Raw genomic sequence first — 16,740 nt, 5'->3', positions numbered from 1 at the left:
TACAAGCGCCTTCTGTATGCTCGCTGCCTGAGAGGTAAGGGCCCGGCCCCCACCCATCAAACACCCAAATACCCACGTGCACGTGCACATTTGTGTGAGGACTGGAGAGGAGTGTGGCAGGACACCCCCCACTGCTGGCTGTGATTACTTCCGAGGGGTGGATTCAGAGGGATGGAAGAAAACGTTCACCTTTTATTTTATACACTTTTCTATTGCATGGACCTGTTACAAAGAGCATGTATTATTTTTATGATTATCACCCCCTCGCACCCTATAAGTCTTTTATTCTAATTCTTACAGCAGCTTTCTCTGAGTTCATGCTCCTCCTGGGTTCTGAAAACCCTGCGACCCGGGTGAGAAAGGATTATTTTGTTTTTAAAATTTAGGAATTTCTAAGGGACAACAGTGTACAATACTTAGAATCATAATATGGGTTTAAAAAGGTAGTGTAAGTAGGGTGATGAAGCAATTCATGACCTAACTGGGACTGTTAATAATCATGCCAGAACAATAGCACAGACCAGACCTGTCCTGGACGTGTAGAAGGCACCCGGGCTCAGATTCAAGACACGCTTCTCTCACATTCCTGAAAGAGATCTTTCTCCAGGGTGCTGCCCTCTAAGGAACCCTCTCCCTTGCCGGCCAGCTCTGGCTGTTAGAAAGCTCTCTGACTCTGCGTGACTTTCCACGTACTTCTGCCCTGCTGGGTTGGGTTACAGAGAACGTCACCGCCCTACGCCTAGGACAGCCTCGTGCAGGCCACACTCCCAGATCACGCACAGCGAAGTGCTGAGTGAAAGTGACATCACTTAGGATAGGGAACTTAACGTATAATAAGCAAAACACACAAAAAGGAAACTATTATAAAAACCAGTACTGTAGTACATGTGCGATTGTGGCCCTTCTTATCTGTGAAAGGGCTCGCACTGACTGTGAGCCGCTGCCTGCACTGAGGTATAAGCAAACGGTGTCAGCACGTCAGCCCCAAGGCCCTGCTGTGGAGCCCGCGGCCCTGCTTCTCTTGAAGAGCAGAGCACGTGCCAGCCTGGCTAGGCAGACTCCATCAGAGCCCACAGGACACTGGGCAGGTACCTGGGGACCACTGCCACGCTGCCGTGTGATGGCCCGGGAGCTCTGCCCTTCGTCGGGGTGTATGACGCCAGGCCACACAGAAAGTCTGTGACAAGCTCAGTCCTAGCACCCAGGATTGGCAGATAAGCAGGATGCAAATTAACAAAAAGAAAAGAAAGGTTTAACAGCCAAACATAATGCTGGCTCTAGCACTACAGAGAAATCAATCTTATAGTAATTAAAATAACTCTGTTTCCAAACACCTCAGAGATGATTCTGTCAAATTTCTCTGAAGACAATGTTCTGAGTATTATGATAAAATGATAACTAGTTTTCTTTAGGCTAAAGACAGAATTTAGTACATCTACTACACTTGAGTGTGTGTGTGTGTGTGTGTGTGTGTGTGTGTATAAAACCATATAATATGGTTACAAATACAGGGAGGGTAATTTTCAATCAATTGTGTAACTTTTCAAATAGTACCTGGCGTATTAAATTAGAGACTGTGTATATACACACATACTGATCAAAGAGCAAACACAGCTTACTTTTCCACATCCTCATCTGAAAGACCTGAGAGCAGCCACTGGAAGACCTGCCCTCGACGAGGCAAGTCTAAGACGACAATAACACCTGAAACAATCTATGGAGACAGAACACTCAAGAGCTGCTGTGTATCCCACAGCCGCCGATGCCAGCACAGCCTTACCTGCCACGCTGGGGGACCACAGGCGCTACGTTTACACTGAATGGTGCCAAAAGGGCAAAAGTTAGCTTGATTATACCTTACTACTTCTTTCTTCTTTTTTTTTTTTAATTTCTTTTTGTTTATTTATTTATTTTTGGCCGCGTTGGGTCTTCGTTGCTGCGTGCGGGCTTTCTCTAGTTGCGGTGAGCGGAGGCTACCCTTCATTGTAGTGCGCGGGCTTCTCATTGCAGTGGCTTCTCTTGTTGTGGAGCACGGGCTCTAGGCGTGCGGGCTTCAGTAGTTGTGGCGCATGGGCTTAGTTGTTCCGCGGCATGTAGGATCTTCCTGGACCAGGGCTCGAACCCGTGTCCCCTGCATTGGCAGGCGGATTCTTAACCACTGTGCCACCAGGGAAGCCCCTACCTTACTATTTCTCAAAGTGTTTACTTTTCTGGGGGCATGTGGGAAAATTCCCCTTTCTTCGTTGAAATACCATTTACTTACAAGGCCTCTTGTACAAGCAGAGATAGTGAATTTTAATTGTGGGTTGGGTTTTTCACATCTATTGTCTAATCTCTTTTCTTCTTAGTACATTCCTCCAGAATTAATCATTATTATTATCTAGGTCTTCAAATGGCTGTCACTGGATTTATTTGGCATATAATGACAAATTTCTAAATAACATCAAAATTAAAAAATAAATAAATAGGGACTTCCCTGGTGGCACAGTGGTTAAGAATCCGTCAGCCAATGCAGGGAACACGGGTTCAACCCCTGGTCCGGGAAGATCCCACATGCCGTGGAGCAACTAAGCCCGTGCGCCACAACTACTGAGCCTGCGCTCTAGAGCCCATGCATCACAACAAGAGAAGCCACTGCAATGAGAAGCCCGCGTACTGCAACAAAGAGTAGCCCCTGCTCGCCACAACTAGAGAAAGCCCGCGTACAGCAACGAAGACCCAACGCAGCCAAAAATAAATAAATTTATAAATAAATAAATAAAGCCTACATGTTTAAGCAAAGAGGGCTTCACAAGTTACGTCCTGTGATGAAATCCCTGATAATTCTTTTTTTTTTAAATTGAAGTATAGTTGATTTACAATGTTGTGTTAGTTACTGCTGTACAGCAAAGTGATTCAGGTATACATATGTATACATTCTTTTTTTTTTAATATTCTTTTCCATTATGGTTTATCATAGGATACTAAATACAGCAGAGCCTTGTTGTGCCCTGGTATTTCTAATGTGCTCAAATACAGCAAAGTCTAACTCATCCAATAGTAAAAGCGAACACTGTTTATTTACTCCAAGCCCCCGATCTCTTTAGGGAAAAGAGAGGGGCTGTAAGAGGGAGAGCGGAGCCCCCGACTCAGGGAGGCACCCAGGCACGTGGCCCGGGAGCTCAACACCTACTTGCCACCAGTGGTCGTCGTCCCCTTGGGGCTTCTTGGAGACGACGCCAGTTCTGAACCACAGGTGTCCTCGGATGTCCAGGGCCCACAGGGTCTGTTGGTCCCCGAGAGTGATACAGACAGGTTCCAAAGCCTGCCTTTCACTGGAAACGAGGAAGAGAGCGCGGAGTCAGCACTCGCATTCATGGCCCCCAACGCGTCTAGGATGCCGGCATCAAGCGTCCTGGGGGGCTCAGTGTGGGACAAGAGACAAGTTCCTAGGAAGGAAGCTTGAGTTTCGAGTTAAACGACTGTGAGATATATACTGTTCCGAAGCGAGGGGGCGTCTGAAAGACTCCCTGAAGGCCCAGGACGGTAGGGGGAGCTCTTAAGGGAAACTAACCCAGGGAAGAAGAGAGCAGGCGCATGAGGGATTCCAGGCCCCGAGTGGCCCATCTCCCCACCCCTGCCTTCACCAATTAAGCGAACAGAAACTCCGCAGCGTGCCAGGCTGTGTTGGGCAGCTGCAGCCTGGCAGACGCTGCCCACTCTGCGGGCAATGCCCTCCTCCCACCCAGCCGGTGACGTCCCCGCCAGCTTCGAGGCCGAGCCGCGGGTCCACTCTGCACGGTGCCTGCCTGACCTCTGCAGGGGGAGCCGAGGCGTCCTCGGTGCTGCGCGTCCCTCTCCGGCTCAGGACCATCTACACTAGCTGGCGTTGGTTGCCCCGGATGGGGAGCTCTTCGAGGGCAGGGCAGGGTCACGCTCACTCAGCCCAGCGCGGTCCTGGCTCACAACAGGTGCTCACTCAAGCTTACTGGGTTGCTCAATTCAAACCGAGAGTATCCTGATCTAATTTTTCTAAAGACTACTGATAATTTCACACCAGCAAAAAGATCTGACAGTAATTCTTTAATTAAAATTTTGACTGGTAGAAAGTAACGAAATAAATTCCAATTCAGAGATTAATTTCAACTGACTAGGAGGATAATAAAGAAAAACATTTGGCCCTAAGTCATCTGAGACTCTAAACGGAAACTATCTGACACTGGGCAGTTCTATAGAAAGACCATCACGAGAGACTCGTGACCGTGTGGGGCTTGAGATTACACAGGAGGGCAGTAGCATTTATAAAACTGAGCTCTGACCCAAGGTCCAGTGTGCCAGTCAGAAGGAGACACAGAGTGCCTTCAAGGTCAGGCTGCTGAAATTGGCTCTGGCAATCCCAGAGGACACCACGACCTTGGAAACCTTCAGGGAACCAGCTCTGCCCAGGAGAGGCTCACGTGGGTCCCTTAAGAAGAGTCAAGTTGACAAAGAACAGACAGTGGGACAAACAGGACGCTGATAAAGTGTCTGCTCCTCCTCCGATACCTGACGATGTCACATTTCCAGTGCTCCCCTTCAGGACAGAAGCTGCTTACACCCTCCCGGTACAGGAGGACTCTCTGCTCCGTCAGTGCCCACACCACGCTGTTTCGGGCTGCGACCTGGGACAGTGGGTACGGACAGTCAACCTTCACGGCTCTGGCACAGGGGCGATCCACGCTGAGACCTGCCGGGGAGAAGGACAAGAAGCCCCCAAAGACACACAATCAGGACTTCACACCTCATTTTCATTCTGTTTGCTTACTTTTCTTTTTTGGTATTTTGCTATATCCTTTCACAATAAGTATTTTCTCCTTTTAAGGTCTAGTCAACATAAAATAGTTAGATTGTGCTTAAATATAATATCCACCTGAACTGTTTTCAGATGCTCTTTGAAAACTGGAGGAATAACAATTCCGAATCCTCTGGTGTCCCAAAGTAGCTAAGAATGTTCCGCAAGAACGTGAAAGCCCAGTGCAGGAGAGCAGCCAGCTCCGGAGCCAGGAGGGCCCAGGCCGAGAGGAGCCAGTACCAAGGGACGTCTTCTGTGGCCACGCCCCTCAGAGCCTCAGCTGCCCCTGGGCCCACAGGGATCTGAGGGCTCCAGGCATCCTCTGCAGAGCACCTCCAACAGGGTGGTTCCCCTCCCCCTGCTTTGTATGTGGCATGGGGGGCTTCCACTGCTAAAATGAAAACCCCGAATTTCCTAGATGGAAGGTGAGGGCCAGAGCTCAGGGTCCCCGACTCCCCACCCAGGGCTCTTCCCCCCTCTCTTTGCAACCTCTGTCTAACGAGCTTCAAGGCCACTCCTAAGGGAGCTGGCACAACAGCTGTTACCTAAAACCCCGTATTATTCCACAGCCTCAGCCTGCAGTCAGGCCTCGGAACTCAGCATACTCCCTGCCTGATCACAACAGCACCCTATGGTATCACAGTCCTTGGGCTGCATTTCCTCAAACTCAACTAGGTAGGAATCACCTCCTGGACTTCTTACACTGCAAACCCTCAGGACAACCCTGGAGACTCTAACCCAGTAGCTCTGGGTGGTTTGAGCTTGTCTGCAACCACTGCCCAGGTGACTCCTAAGGCCCTCCTCACCCCCAGGCCAGAAGTACACTGTTTCCCCAGCAGGAACAAAACTCAGATGCCACTGGAAGTTGGACGAGCGTATGCCTTTCCAGCTATTTTTCACTTTCAAGGGAGACATGGGAACCAGGCTGGAGAGACCAGGGCCGGCATGTGGCCCAGAGCTGGCAAGGCTGCCCTCTGGGCTCAAGCAGGAGCTGCTAGGATGCCGGCTCTCCCACATCTGAGAGCGAGCCAGATGTTCAAGGGCTTTCAATCTCAGAGAATCGAATATTTGCAAACGAAGCAACTGACAAAGGATTAATCTCCAAAATTTACAAGCAGCCCATGCAGCTCAATACCAAAAAAACAAACAACCCAATCCAAAAATGGGCAGAACACCTAAACAGACATTTCTCCAAAGAAGATATACAGATTGCCAACAAACACATGAAAGGATGCTCAACATCACTAATCATTAGAGAAATGCAAATCAAAACTACAATGAGATATCACCTCACACCGGTCAGAATGGCCATCATCAAAAAATCTACAAACAATAAATGCTGGAGAGGGTGTGGAGAAAAGGGAACCCTCTTGCACTGTTGGTGGGAACGTAAATTGATACAGCCACTATGGAGAACAGTACGGAGGTTCCTCAAAAAACTAAAAATAGAACTACCATACGGCCCAGCAATCCCACTACTGGGCATATACCCTGAGAAAACCATAATTCAAGAAGAGTCATGTACCACAATGTTCACTGCCGCTCTATTTACAATAGCCAGGACATGGACGCAACCTAAGTGTCCATCAACAGATGAATGGATAAAGACGATGTGGCACATATATACAATGGAATATTACTCAGCCATAAAAAGAAACGAAATTGAGTTATTTGTGAGGTGGATGGACCTAGAGTCTGTCATACAGAGTGAAGTAAGTCAGAAAGAGAAAAACAAATACCGCATGCTAACACATATATATGGAATCTAAAAAAAAAAAAAAAGGTTCTGAAGAACCTAGAGGCAGGACAGGGATAAAGACGCAGACATAGAGGATGGACCTGAGGACACGGGGAGGGGGAAGCGTAAGCTGGGATGAAGTGAGAAAGTGGCATGGACATATATACACTACCAAATGTAAAACAGATAGTGGGAAGCAGCCGCATAGCACAGGGAGATCAGCTCGGTGCTTGGTGACCACGTAGAGGGTGGGATAGGGAGGGTGGGAGGGAGACGCAAGAGGGAGGAGATATGGGGATGTATGTATATGTATAGCTGATTCACTTTGTTATAAAGCAGAAATTAACACACCATTGTAAAGCAATTATACTCTAATAAAAGATGTTAAAAAAAAAAATCTCAGAGAATCGTCCCTGGCTGACAGTTCATAACAGAGATTAAAACCTTCTCTTGGAGGGCTTCCCTGGTGGTGCAGTGGTTAAGAATCCACCTGCCAATGCAGGGGACACGGGTTCGAGCCCTGGTCCGGGAAGATCCCACATGCCACGGAGCAACTAAGCTCGTGCGCCACAACTACTGAGCCTGCGCTCTAGAGGCCGTGAGCCACAACTACTGAAGCCTGCACGCCTAGAGCCTGTACTCTGCAACAATGAGAAGCCCTCACACCCCAACCAAGAGTAGACCCCGCTCGCCGCAACTAGAGAAAGCCTGCGCACAGCAATGAAGACCCAACGCAGCCAATAAATAAATAAATAAATAAATAAAATCTATTAAAAAAAAAAACCTTCTCTTGGAATCAGCAATATTAAATGGTTAAAAGATTTACATTTACATAAATCCAGTACGGCCTCTTGACATCCGAAAAAGAGCTCCTGCCCCATAATCGTTTCCAGGCACTGGTGAATCACATTGCTTTTGGAAACCCGTATCTCATTTTGCTGACAGTGCGTAAACACTGACTCTCATTACAGTTTATTTTTAATAAACAAGTCCCACTGTGTCTCTTTCTGCTGCTAAAGGTCCCCCTCAGGGCAGTTTCCTAGGATGAGATAAACTGCTATTTAGAGCAAATTATTTCTCATTGTTTTTTCCTGACCCACGTGTAAGTAAGCGTATAGAACCAGGGCTTTGACCTGGCTGAAAAAATCCAGCCATAAGTTGAAGGGAAAAATGATTCTAATGCTATTTCTCTGTTATTCTTTCCTCTTCAGATCTGACATTGCAGGATAAGGGATACGCAATGGTTAGCCATAAGGAGAATAAGATTCTGTTTCTGTGCCTCACTAAATAATTCTATTAATTCCTGCCCTAAATTTGTCCCGGGTTGAATGTGAGTCAGTAGCAGAAAACTGCTAATAGATTCCAACGGCAAATACTCTCTTTCCAGAAGTGTTTTCATTTAAATTGACTTCTAGCTTCTTGGTCACTGTCTCTAAGCACGTCGCTGCCAAAGCGCAATCACACCAGACCCGACGGGCGCCGGGGCGCCGCCTGCAGCTACCTGTCTGTAGGTACAGGTCCCCATTTGTCCTGATGATCCAGGCCGTGTCATCGCTCAGGGCCACAAACACCGCCTGGGGCAGGGCTTCGTACCAGTGACGCTTCCCCTTGATGGTCACTTTTCCACAAGCAAAGGCTCGGTTAGATTTCTGTTCAATCTTCCAGAGAAGGGCTCCTGTGGAAATAAAAATTATATTCACTGTCCAATAAATACTGAGAATTTTCACCCCCAGAAGTCCATTCTGGGTGCTGTGGGGAAGAGAGATTTCTACAACACACCCCCCTTTGCTTCCACCCCGACTGGGGGAAGAGCCTGCGGCGCCGAGGTCTGAACCCCTGCCACCACCCCCCACCGTGTGGCTTGGGCGTCATGTCACTCAGTGTCTCCAAGCCTCATTTCCTCATCTGTGAAATGGGATCGTCTGCCCCGTACACGCTGCTAGGAAGGCTGCAGGTGAGACTGTATCAAGGACACAGCACACAGAGCTGGCGCATCAGGGGCACTCACTGCACGGAAGAGAGGCAGCACCAGCACTGCTAGGTGTGCCAGGTGAGGACCCAAGCGACCTTCAGGAGGCGCAGTCAGTGTCCTGAGAAAGGTCGAAAGTCCTACAGGGATGCAAAGGGAGTGGGTCAATTCTGGACCAGCCAAATGGATAAGGTGCAGATGGAAAGGAAGCACTTGAGCTGGGCTGTCCCTTTTTTCACTTAGAAAGGGACTGTGATACATAGAAGAAGGGGAGGGAAGGAGAAGGGCAGACAGGAAGGCCGTCTATGGAGATGCAGGTGCCATCTAAGAAACCACCGGAGTCACCAAGAGCACGGAGGGCTGGACGAGAGGGTCTGGCACGAGGCGCCGAGGGAGGTGTGGGAAGCGAGGCAGCTGGCCAAGCCCGCGGCCCCTGGGGTGCCCACGCTGGATGGGGCCCTGCAGGACCGCTCGGCCCGAGCACCAACCCTGGTGGAGACAGAGCTCCTGCTAGAGCAGCGCGGGGCTGAACGGTTTGGAAACACACAGTAATTCATACAATCAGGAAAAAACCAAAGTTTATACACGGCTGGGGAGACAGAGCCAAAGGCGAATGAGAGGAAAAGAATTAAAACCCGTAATTATATAAAGCCAGCTAATGGGACAGGCTATTATCTTAGTCTCTAAGGAAAAATATTTTTCAAAGAGGTAAAGAGATAGAACAGAACAACCCTGAACAAACTGGTATTTTACATAGTGACAAAGACCAGGAGAGTTAGAGGAAATCCATCTCAAAGCACAGAGGGCGGGGGGAGGTCACAGGCTCAGTGTTGTCTGCCTTGCATTCCAACGTCCTAACAGTAAACCAGCTACGATACACATACACACTTCTGTTCCACTCGCCATCCCCCAAATAGGTAAAGCGGCCAACATTGTGACAAACAAGCAAATTATTCTGTATAGATGAGGGGGTAGAACCTCATCCAGGAAGCGTCTGCTCCAGCTCGCTGAAAATGGCCTGATCATGGCATGAAGGAAGGAAGGCATTTTCTTTTCACAGTCAGGGAGTAGATTATTCACCCAAAGCATATATATAGCTCATTACCGAATAATTTCTAAGAAAGAAACCAAACAATCCAAACTTATCCAACACAACCACGGGCCCATCTTCATTAGTTCAGTTGCTTTAAAGCAACATTAAGGGACTTCCCTGGTGGCGCAGTGGTTCAGAATCCGCCTGCCAGTGCAGGGGACACGGGTTCGAGCCCTGGTCCGGGAAGATCCCACATGCCACCGAGCAACTAAGCCTGTGCGCCACAACTACTAAGCCTGCGCTCTAGAGCCCACGAGCCACAACTGCTGAGCCCACGTGCCACAACTACTGAGGCCCGCGCACCTAGAGCCCGTACTCCACAACAAGAGAAGCCACCGCAATGAGAAGCCCACACACCGCAACGAAGAGTAGCCCCCGCTCGCTGCAACTAGAGAAAGCCCGCACACAGCAACGAAGACCCAACGCAGCCAAAAATAAATAAATAAATAAGCTTTAAAACAACAACACTGAGAAATAGAAACAGATTTACTTTTATAAGGCATTTGTATGTTAATATTTCTAAAAAAAAAAAACCTCAAAAATGCAAGCTATTTGTATAACTTACAAAACATGTTCATGTGTTACCACTGCAATTAATAAAAAACCAAAAACTGAACTGCAATTACACTATTTTCAGTTGATGTCAAATGCAGCAATCCGCGTTCTTTGGAGAAAACCCCTCAAACCTGCGGGAAAAGGCAAGTCTGCTGAATGGACTGGTCCCTGTGTGCTCGGGCGTCTACACCTGGGGCAAGAAGCAGGGAGCCGGGAGGCGAACCTGAGGGCGAGACTGCCACCTGCTGGACGGCATCTTCAAACTTCTGCCAGCGCAGCCCAGCGCCCGGCAACGCGCTGCAGAACAGGCCGCCTTTGTAGTCCAGGCACCAAATGTACTTCTCGGAGACCGCCAAGCTGAGAATGCCGTAGCCCGGCCCGGAGTAACCCATCCAGCTTTCTGCAAACTAACAAGGACAGAGCCTGCTGAGTTCTGCGGCAGAGGATACAGCTGCATGTGTCGTACTGTCGTCAATGAGAAAAGTGTGCAATCACTTAAGTCGGCCCTCTATCTCTGGACCAGCTCTAACAGAAACATTGTGAAGTGGGAGCGGCTGTCCCCTACAAAGACCCCATAACGTTCCTGGATAACACTCTGTCACAGATACTACAACCTCTTCCCTCACCTAGTGCTTACATTCAAAGGATCTGGTTTTATTCTACAGGTATACCTCACTTCCCACTTGTATGCAAATTGATTTTTTGTACAGCTAATCATTACAGATGTGTTAGGAGAAATGGCACTACCACTATCTTCGTTTTTTTCACCGTATCTTTTTAAGCACTGATCCAATCATCGGACACGTGGCACATCATGTGGTTGATGGAAATCTGGCCAAGACACTGCCTAACTGAACCTTGTAGACTAAGGTTTAGATGTTAGGGTTCTTTTAAAAATCAAAGCTAAATAAAGTGTGCACTTTAACAGCTTTCCAAAACTGGAAAAGAAACCCATGTATCTGCACAATCACCCACACATGGACGTTCACTGCTTCACAGAGTATGGCACCCAACCCCTCTCGATCTGGCCCTGGCTCACCAGGACACGCCTTACCCACCCCCCAACCCAACAAAATGTGGCTTTCCAGCTCTCTGGAGGGGGACAAGGGGGGGAGCGGTGAAGGCTGGGGGAGGTCCTCAAAGTACCAGGTGTCCTCTCACCTAGGACTTTTCTAAAGTTCTGGCCTAGAATGCCAACTGCCCACGCCCTCGGCCTCAGCTGCTCGGCTCCTGCCATGGTTGGTGGGCACCGCACCCCGCCTGCACTTTGCTCATCACCATCGCCCGAGTCCCACTCAACTGGGAGGATCTGCACACACGTCCAGGACTCTGAGATCCACGACTGCCTGTCACGGGCACTGCAGTGTCCCCAGCGCCTGATGCAGAGTCTGGCAGCCGAAGGCACTCACGAAAGGGTGAATGCGCGGAAGACTGAGTGAAAGGGCATTTTGTCTTACAACAAATAAGCAGGACATTTCACTTTCGAGGCAGGACAGACAGCACAGAGGTTTGAGAGAGAGGGCCCTGGGCCACCCTGGCCCCACTTGCCATGCGACCTGGTGAAAGCCATTTAACTGTCTGAGTCTCCACTTCCTCCTGTGAAACGGGAGCACCTAGTTTGTGGATTTTGTTTTTAGAGAAGTATATGAGTTAAACTTGTAAAGTGCTTAGCATGGCACCTGGCACGTGGTGAGAGCTGCCCCAATGCCACACATCATTAGGACGGAGAGAATCCAGAGGCACACCTGGGGAAAGCACACATGGCTATAAGTTCACACGCATAATCCACACCTCACATCCACTTAGCAGGAAGGGTTACAATACACAGTTTTGAAACCAAATACAGCTAAATAATAATTACTTGCTAAGGAAAACAAGCACTTTTTAAAAGCCACTTTTTTATATGAAATGACCAAGAATAGCTAATAATCGTCTCTTAATTGCAGTAGGCTAGGTAGAACCCGACCCAGGAAACTGAACACTCGAAACCTGGTTTCTCCACAGCCTGCAGGGGAGCCCTGGTGCCGCTGTTTAGAGGTCAGGGAGACACGGCTCCTCGAGACGCGTGTCTGAGGGGCAGCGCCTTCCCCTCCACAGGTGGACGGGCCTCTCGCCACTGGTTTCTGGGAGCGGCCCCCAGGCCCATCCAGCTGTCCTCTGGGATGACTAGCACTAGCTGCCCGTGCTGGGCCGGCCCCGCCGGAATCAACAAGGAGAGGCTGCTTTTGTTGGTAAAGTGGGTAACTGAGCAGGGGTGACAGGTCAGCAGGAGTCCAAGCCATTCTAGATCCCTGCGCTGGAAATCCCCCAAAGCCAGACTTCCAAACACCTGGCATACAGGTTTTACAGTAGGAATATAATTTCTTTGCATAAACAGAAAAATATAATCAGTTTGCCAATGATTTCCCTTAAGAAAGGAGGGCACCTACCTCCTCTGACTTCAGCAGCCCGGGCTCATCTGTGCCCGGCGGGCGCAGGTCCTGCAGGGAGCGGCTCCCTGCCAGCTCTGCCACGCTCGTCTCCGAGGACGAAGAGGGCAGCCCGTGGGCATAGATGTCCTCCTCGTCACTGGACGTCAACGCCTGGTCCCGTGAGGGCTGCTCACGGGCGCTGGCCACCGAGGCGGAGACCCAGCGAGGCCGTCGTCCTCCTGCACTCCCCAAGTCACATTCGGAAGCAGCCACTGCTTGCTGGCCTGTGTCATCGTCAGTAACAGCGTGCCGGGGACTTGAGCCGAGGTGGCCTGGGGCCCCCAGGTGCCTCAGGAAGCCCTGCTCTTCACTGGGCTCCTCAGCTCTGGTCCCTGGAAGCCACTGCTCAGCACTGGGAGCCCAGCTGAGGCTGGAAGGCACCGGGGGTGAGCCCGGGAGGGGGGCTTCCGGAAGAGTGCTCTGGGGCTCAGCAGGCTCCATGCCCCCCACCTCCCGGGCCTCCGCTGAGCTGCCCTGCTCTCGGCAGGGTGACTGTGTGCTCCCTGGCCCACCGCTCACGGGACAGGGCTCCTCTTCGAGTTCCGCGATGTCATCACTCCCTTCCGCATCCTCCCTCGGATGCCAGGGTGAACTCAACACCCCGCTAGGCGGCTGTGTCTCGCCTGCGCCGTCACATAGTGGGATTTCGATTCTTCCGTCACCTTCTTCCTTCAATGAGTCAGGGGCGGGGAGGGGCACCTCCAAGACACTAAATGTTTCGGGGTCGCTATATTCTGGCAGGACACTGTTGGCCTCACCACTGAGACTGCACTCCTGGTCAGGAGACCCTGTGCTGGACTGATCCACGATGCTGCCCAAACTCGAGGCCGTGGACAGCAGGTCTGTGTTCAGGGACTGGGGGCTATCACCAGGACCCTCCCAGCAGGGAGTCGATTCAAGGGAACTGGGGCAGGGAGTCCCGCTTCCACCTTCTGTTTAAAAGAAGAACGTTTAAGATTAGGCATGAATCTAGTAAGACACTAACTAAAAAACAAAATTTTGGCTTAAGATAAAAGCATTTTAAATGAAGGATATCTAATTGGTGAAGAATAAATCTCTTAAGTACAAATTATCCCAGTGCAGGGATGTTTTAAATGGATGCAAATACTGTACACTGATGGGCTCTGAGCCCTCCTTCAAGAAATGTTAACTGGGGCTCCCCTGGTGGTGCAGTGGTTGAGAATCTGCCTGCCAATGCAGGGGACACGGTTCGATCCCTGGTCCGGGAAGATCCCACATGCCGCGGAGCAACTAGGCCCGTGAGCCACAACTACTGAGCCTGCGCGTCTGGAGCCTGTGCTCCGCAACAAGAGAGGCCGCGATAGTGAAGAGGCCTGCGCACCGCGATGAAGAGTGGCCCCCGCTTGCCACAACTAGAGAAAGCCCTCGCACAGAAACGAAGACCCAACACAGCCAAAAATAAATATAAAAATAAAATAAATAAAAGATTACTATAAAAAAAAATGTTAACTAAGAAAAACAAAGGAACAAATGGATCACAGACCAATTTCTTTTAATTACTGAAATGCTAAGGGATCTGATAACATTTTCCTTCAATATCGCAGTGATCTTTAGCTAGAGAGGCTCAATAGGCACCAAGGAGTAAAAAATTTTTAAAAATTCAGTGTTAAATCCCATATCTGGGAATTCCCTAGTGGTCCAGTGGTTAGGACTCCATGCTTCCACTGCCAAGGGCCCAGGTTCAATCCCTGGTTGGGGAACTAAGATCCTGCAAGCCGTGCAGTGCGGCCTAAAAAAAAAAAAAAAGAGAAAAGAGAAAAAAAAGCCCATATCTGATGACATACCCTACACTAAACATAAATTGATCCATCTAAAGATTTCCATGACCTTCCTTCCAGGTTCATAGAATCTCTGGTCTAATAAATGATGTACATGAATAAACTGAAATTTGTACTTAAATATTGAAAAGTGTAACACCCAGACCTGTTAAGCAGGGTGGTGTGTCACATACAGTTTAATGCTTTACGTGTGTGTACAATGTATAAATATTTCACAGTAAAACTCCTTCGAGGAGGAAAGACATCCGCTTTCTGTGCTCTCCAGCGCACGGGCAGTGCTCACTCCGCAAGCAGCAGCCGGCCCAGAGAGTTTGGTACAAGGCCCCACGGGGGCGGAAGGAGGTCGTGTGTGCTCGGCCGTGGACGGTACCTGTCTTCTTCTTCCTCTTCTTCTTCTTCACTTTGAGAGGCTTCACAATGAGCTCTTGGTCGAAGTCCTCCGAGCTGATCACGCTGAATCTCTTCGAGGTGAGCTGGCTGCTCTTGCCCAGCTCGGGAGCTGCCTGCGGCCCGGAGCCGCTGTCGGTGGAGTTGAGCGAGCTGCTCCGGCTCCTGGGCTCGCTGGCCACGGAGCTGGCCACGGAAGAGCCTCTGAGCCTCGTCTCGGAAGGCGTAGCCCCCGGCGGCTTCTCCGCACGCTGCCCATGGACTTGCTCTGGGCATCCTGACGTCTCCAGACCGTCCCGCACTGAGAAAGAAGAGTCAGTTTTACCATGGTTACTGGAGGGAAAGATGGAGTGCTCTTATTAAGGTTTGCCAGCCCTAAATACCAGCCTGCTAAATTCAGAGAAACCAGCGAAACTAAAAGAATTGTACAACAGGTTCCAACACATGGTTTTTGTTCTCCAGGAAGTTCACGTATCAAAATCAGTAAAATAACTCACAGCAGCTGTCTTCTGTAAATAACTCAAAGTAAGGGACTGTCATAAGGTAGAGCATTTCTCACTTCAACTCACAAATAATATATAAAGGTGAGATGCCTATTTAAAAAGGGCTTAGGAAAAATAATAATAATAAGGAAGAAGAAAGGGCTTAGAGGGAATTCCCTGGTGGTGCGGTGGTTAGGACTCGGTGCTTTCACTGCCGGGGCCCCCGTGGTGCAGCCAAAAAACAACTACTCCAGGGGCCTTTGAAAAACACACACGTACCTATAATAAAAATTCTCGAAGTTCAAGGAGGGAAAGGTAATTTTTCACTAGCGCAAACTCAAAACAGAGGAGTTCATTACAGGAGTCCGTGTGCGAAGAGAGAGAGCAGAGCAGGACTGGCAGTGGGATGGTGGGTCCTGGCGCTCTGTCCCCACCTCCATGGACACGTCCTCCTCTCAACACGACACCAGGAGGTTCCAGCCACAGGACCCTCAACACAGGACTGGGGCCCATTTTGATCCATCCAGCCATCCTTTTGTTACCGAGTACCTACTGCGTGCCAGACGCGTTCTAGGCATGGAGACACGGCCCTCACCCAGACGGGCGGGCATTCCTGCCTCGACTGGGGGCCACGAGGGCCGCCTGCAGGCTCCGGAGCGCACAGTGGGGACGAGCAGGGCAGGGAAGGGACTCGCAGAAGGTCACACAAGATTACACAGGCAGATCTTGGTCTGCAGCTGCACCGTCCAGGACAGTAGCCACCAGCCGTGTAGCTATTTAAATTCAAATTCATAGACATGAAACAAAACTTAAAACCAGTTCCTCAGCTGCACTCAGCACATTTCGAGTACTCGGCAGCCACGTGCGGGCAGTGCCGTTACAGAGTATCTTCATGCCTGCAGGAAGTCTACTGGCCGCGTGGCTCCTGGTCACTTCTCCCCTGTAAGCGGCACTGCCCCTTGGTGACACTGTTAAGGCCCCCAGCTCACAGGCTCAAGAGTAGAGCTCACGCCCCTTCTATGAAAGTTACGACCCTGGAATGATGTTCGCCCCAACCTGCCCTCTGTGACTTAAGAGGTAATTCACTCTCTTCTTGCCATCTCTTGGGAGATTACAAATTCAGGACAGAGACAGCTAATACTTCATTTTCGTCTTTTTGAGGCTAAATATCTGGCTAAAGTGAGGCTGTTTTTCATATTCTCCAAGCAGCCAAACCTCGTATTCTAACGTTTAAAAGACAAATGCTATAGCCGTGTCCCAGGCAGGCCGCTCCCTCCCGTGCTGGAGGGAGGGAGCCCCACTTCCTGCCCAGGATCCCCGCTGCCTCTCTTGCGGTCACTCAGACATTAGCTGATGCTGGTCAGAGTAGAAACACCGAGGATGGTCCTGTGGCCAAGAGACCCGAGGGACGCAGTGGCGTGCCCACAGCCACGGCA

The 16,740-nt window shown here is 49.9% G+C and overlaps 1 protein-coding gene across 3 annotated transcripts in view; it reads right to left on the bottom strand.

The window, feature by feature from the left end:
• TECPR2 (tectonin beta-propeller repeat containing 2) overlaps positions 1–16,740 on the bottom strand; it is a 97,699-nt gene that overhangs the window by 38,818 nt on the left and 42,141 nt on the right. For all 3 annotated transcript variants that reach the window (XM_061181289.1, XM_061181292.1, XM_061181291.1), the window contains exons 8-13: positions 14,806–15,123; positions 12,595–13,568; positions 10,389–10,572; positions 8,050–8,223; positions 4,525–4,705; positions 3,173–3,314 (exon numbers count right to left, since the gene is read on the bottom strand). In XM_061181289.1, the coding sequence (XP_061037272.1) occupies positions 3,173–3,314; positions 4,525–4,705; positions 8,050–8,223; positions 10,389–10,572; positions 12,595–13,568; positions 14,806–15,123 (1,973 nt within the window). The remainder of the gene's footprint in view (positions 1–3,172; positions 3,315–4,524; positions 4,706–8,049; positions 8,224–10,388; positions 10,573–12,594; positions 13,569–14,805; positions 15,124–16,740) is intronic.

Source organism: Eubalaena glacialis, chromosome 2 (assembly GCF_028564815.1).
Source record: "Eubalaena glacialis isolate mEubGla1 chromosome 2, mEubGla1.1.hap2.+ XY, whole genome shotgun sequence".
Classification (NCBI taxonomy): Eukaryota; Metazoa; Chordata; class Mammalia; order Artiodactyla; family Balaenidae; genus Eubalaena; species Eubalaena glacialis.
The sequence above is the reverse complement of the archived record's forward strand: the minus strand, read 5'-3'. Positions and strand labels throughout refer to the sequence as shown.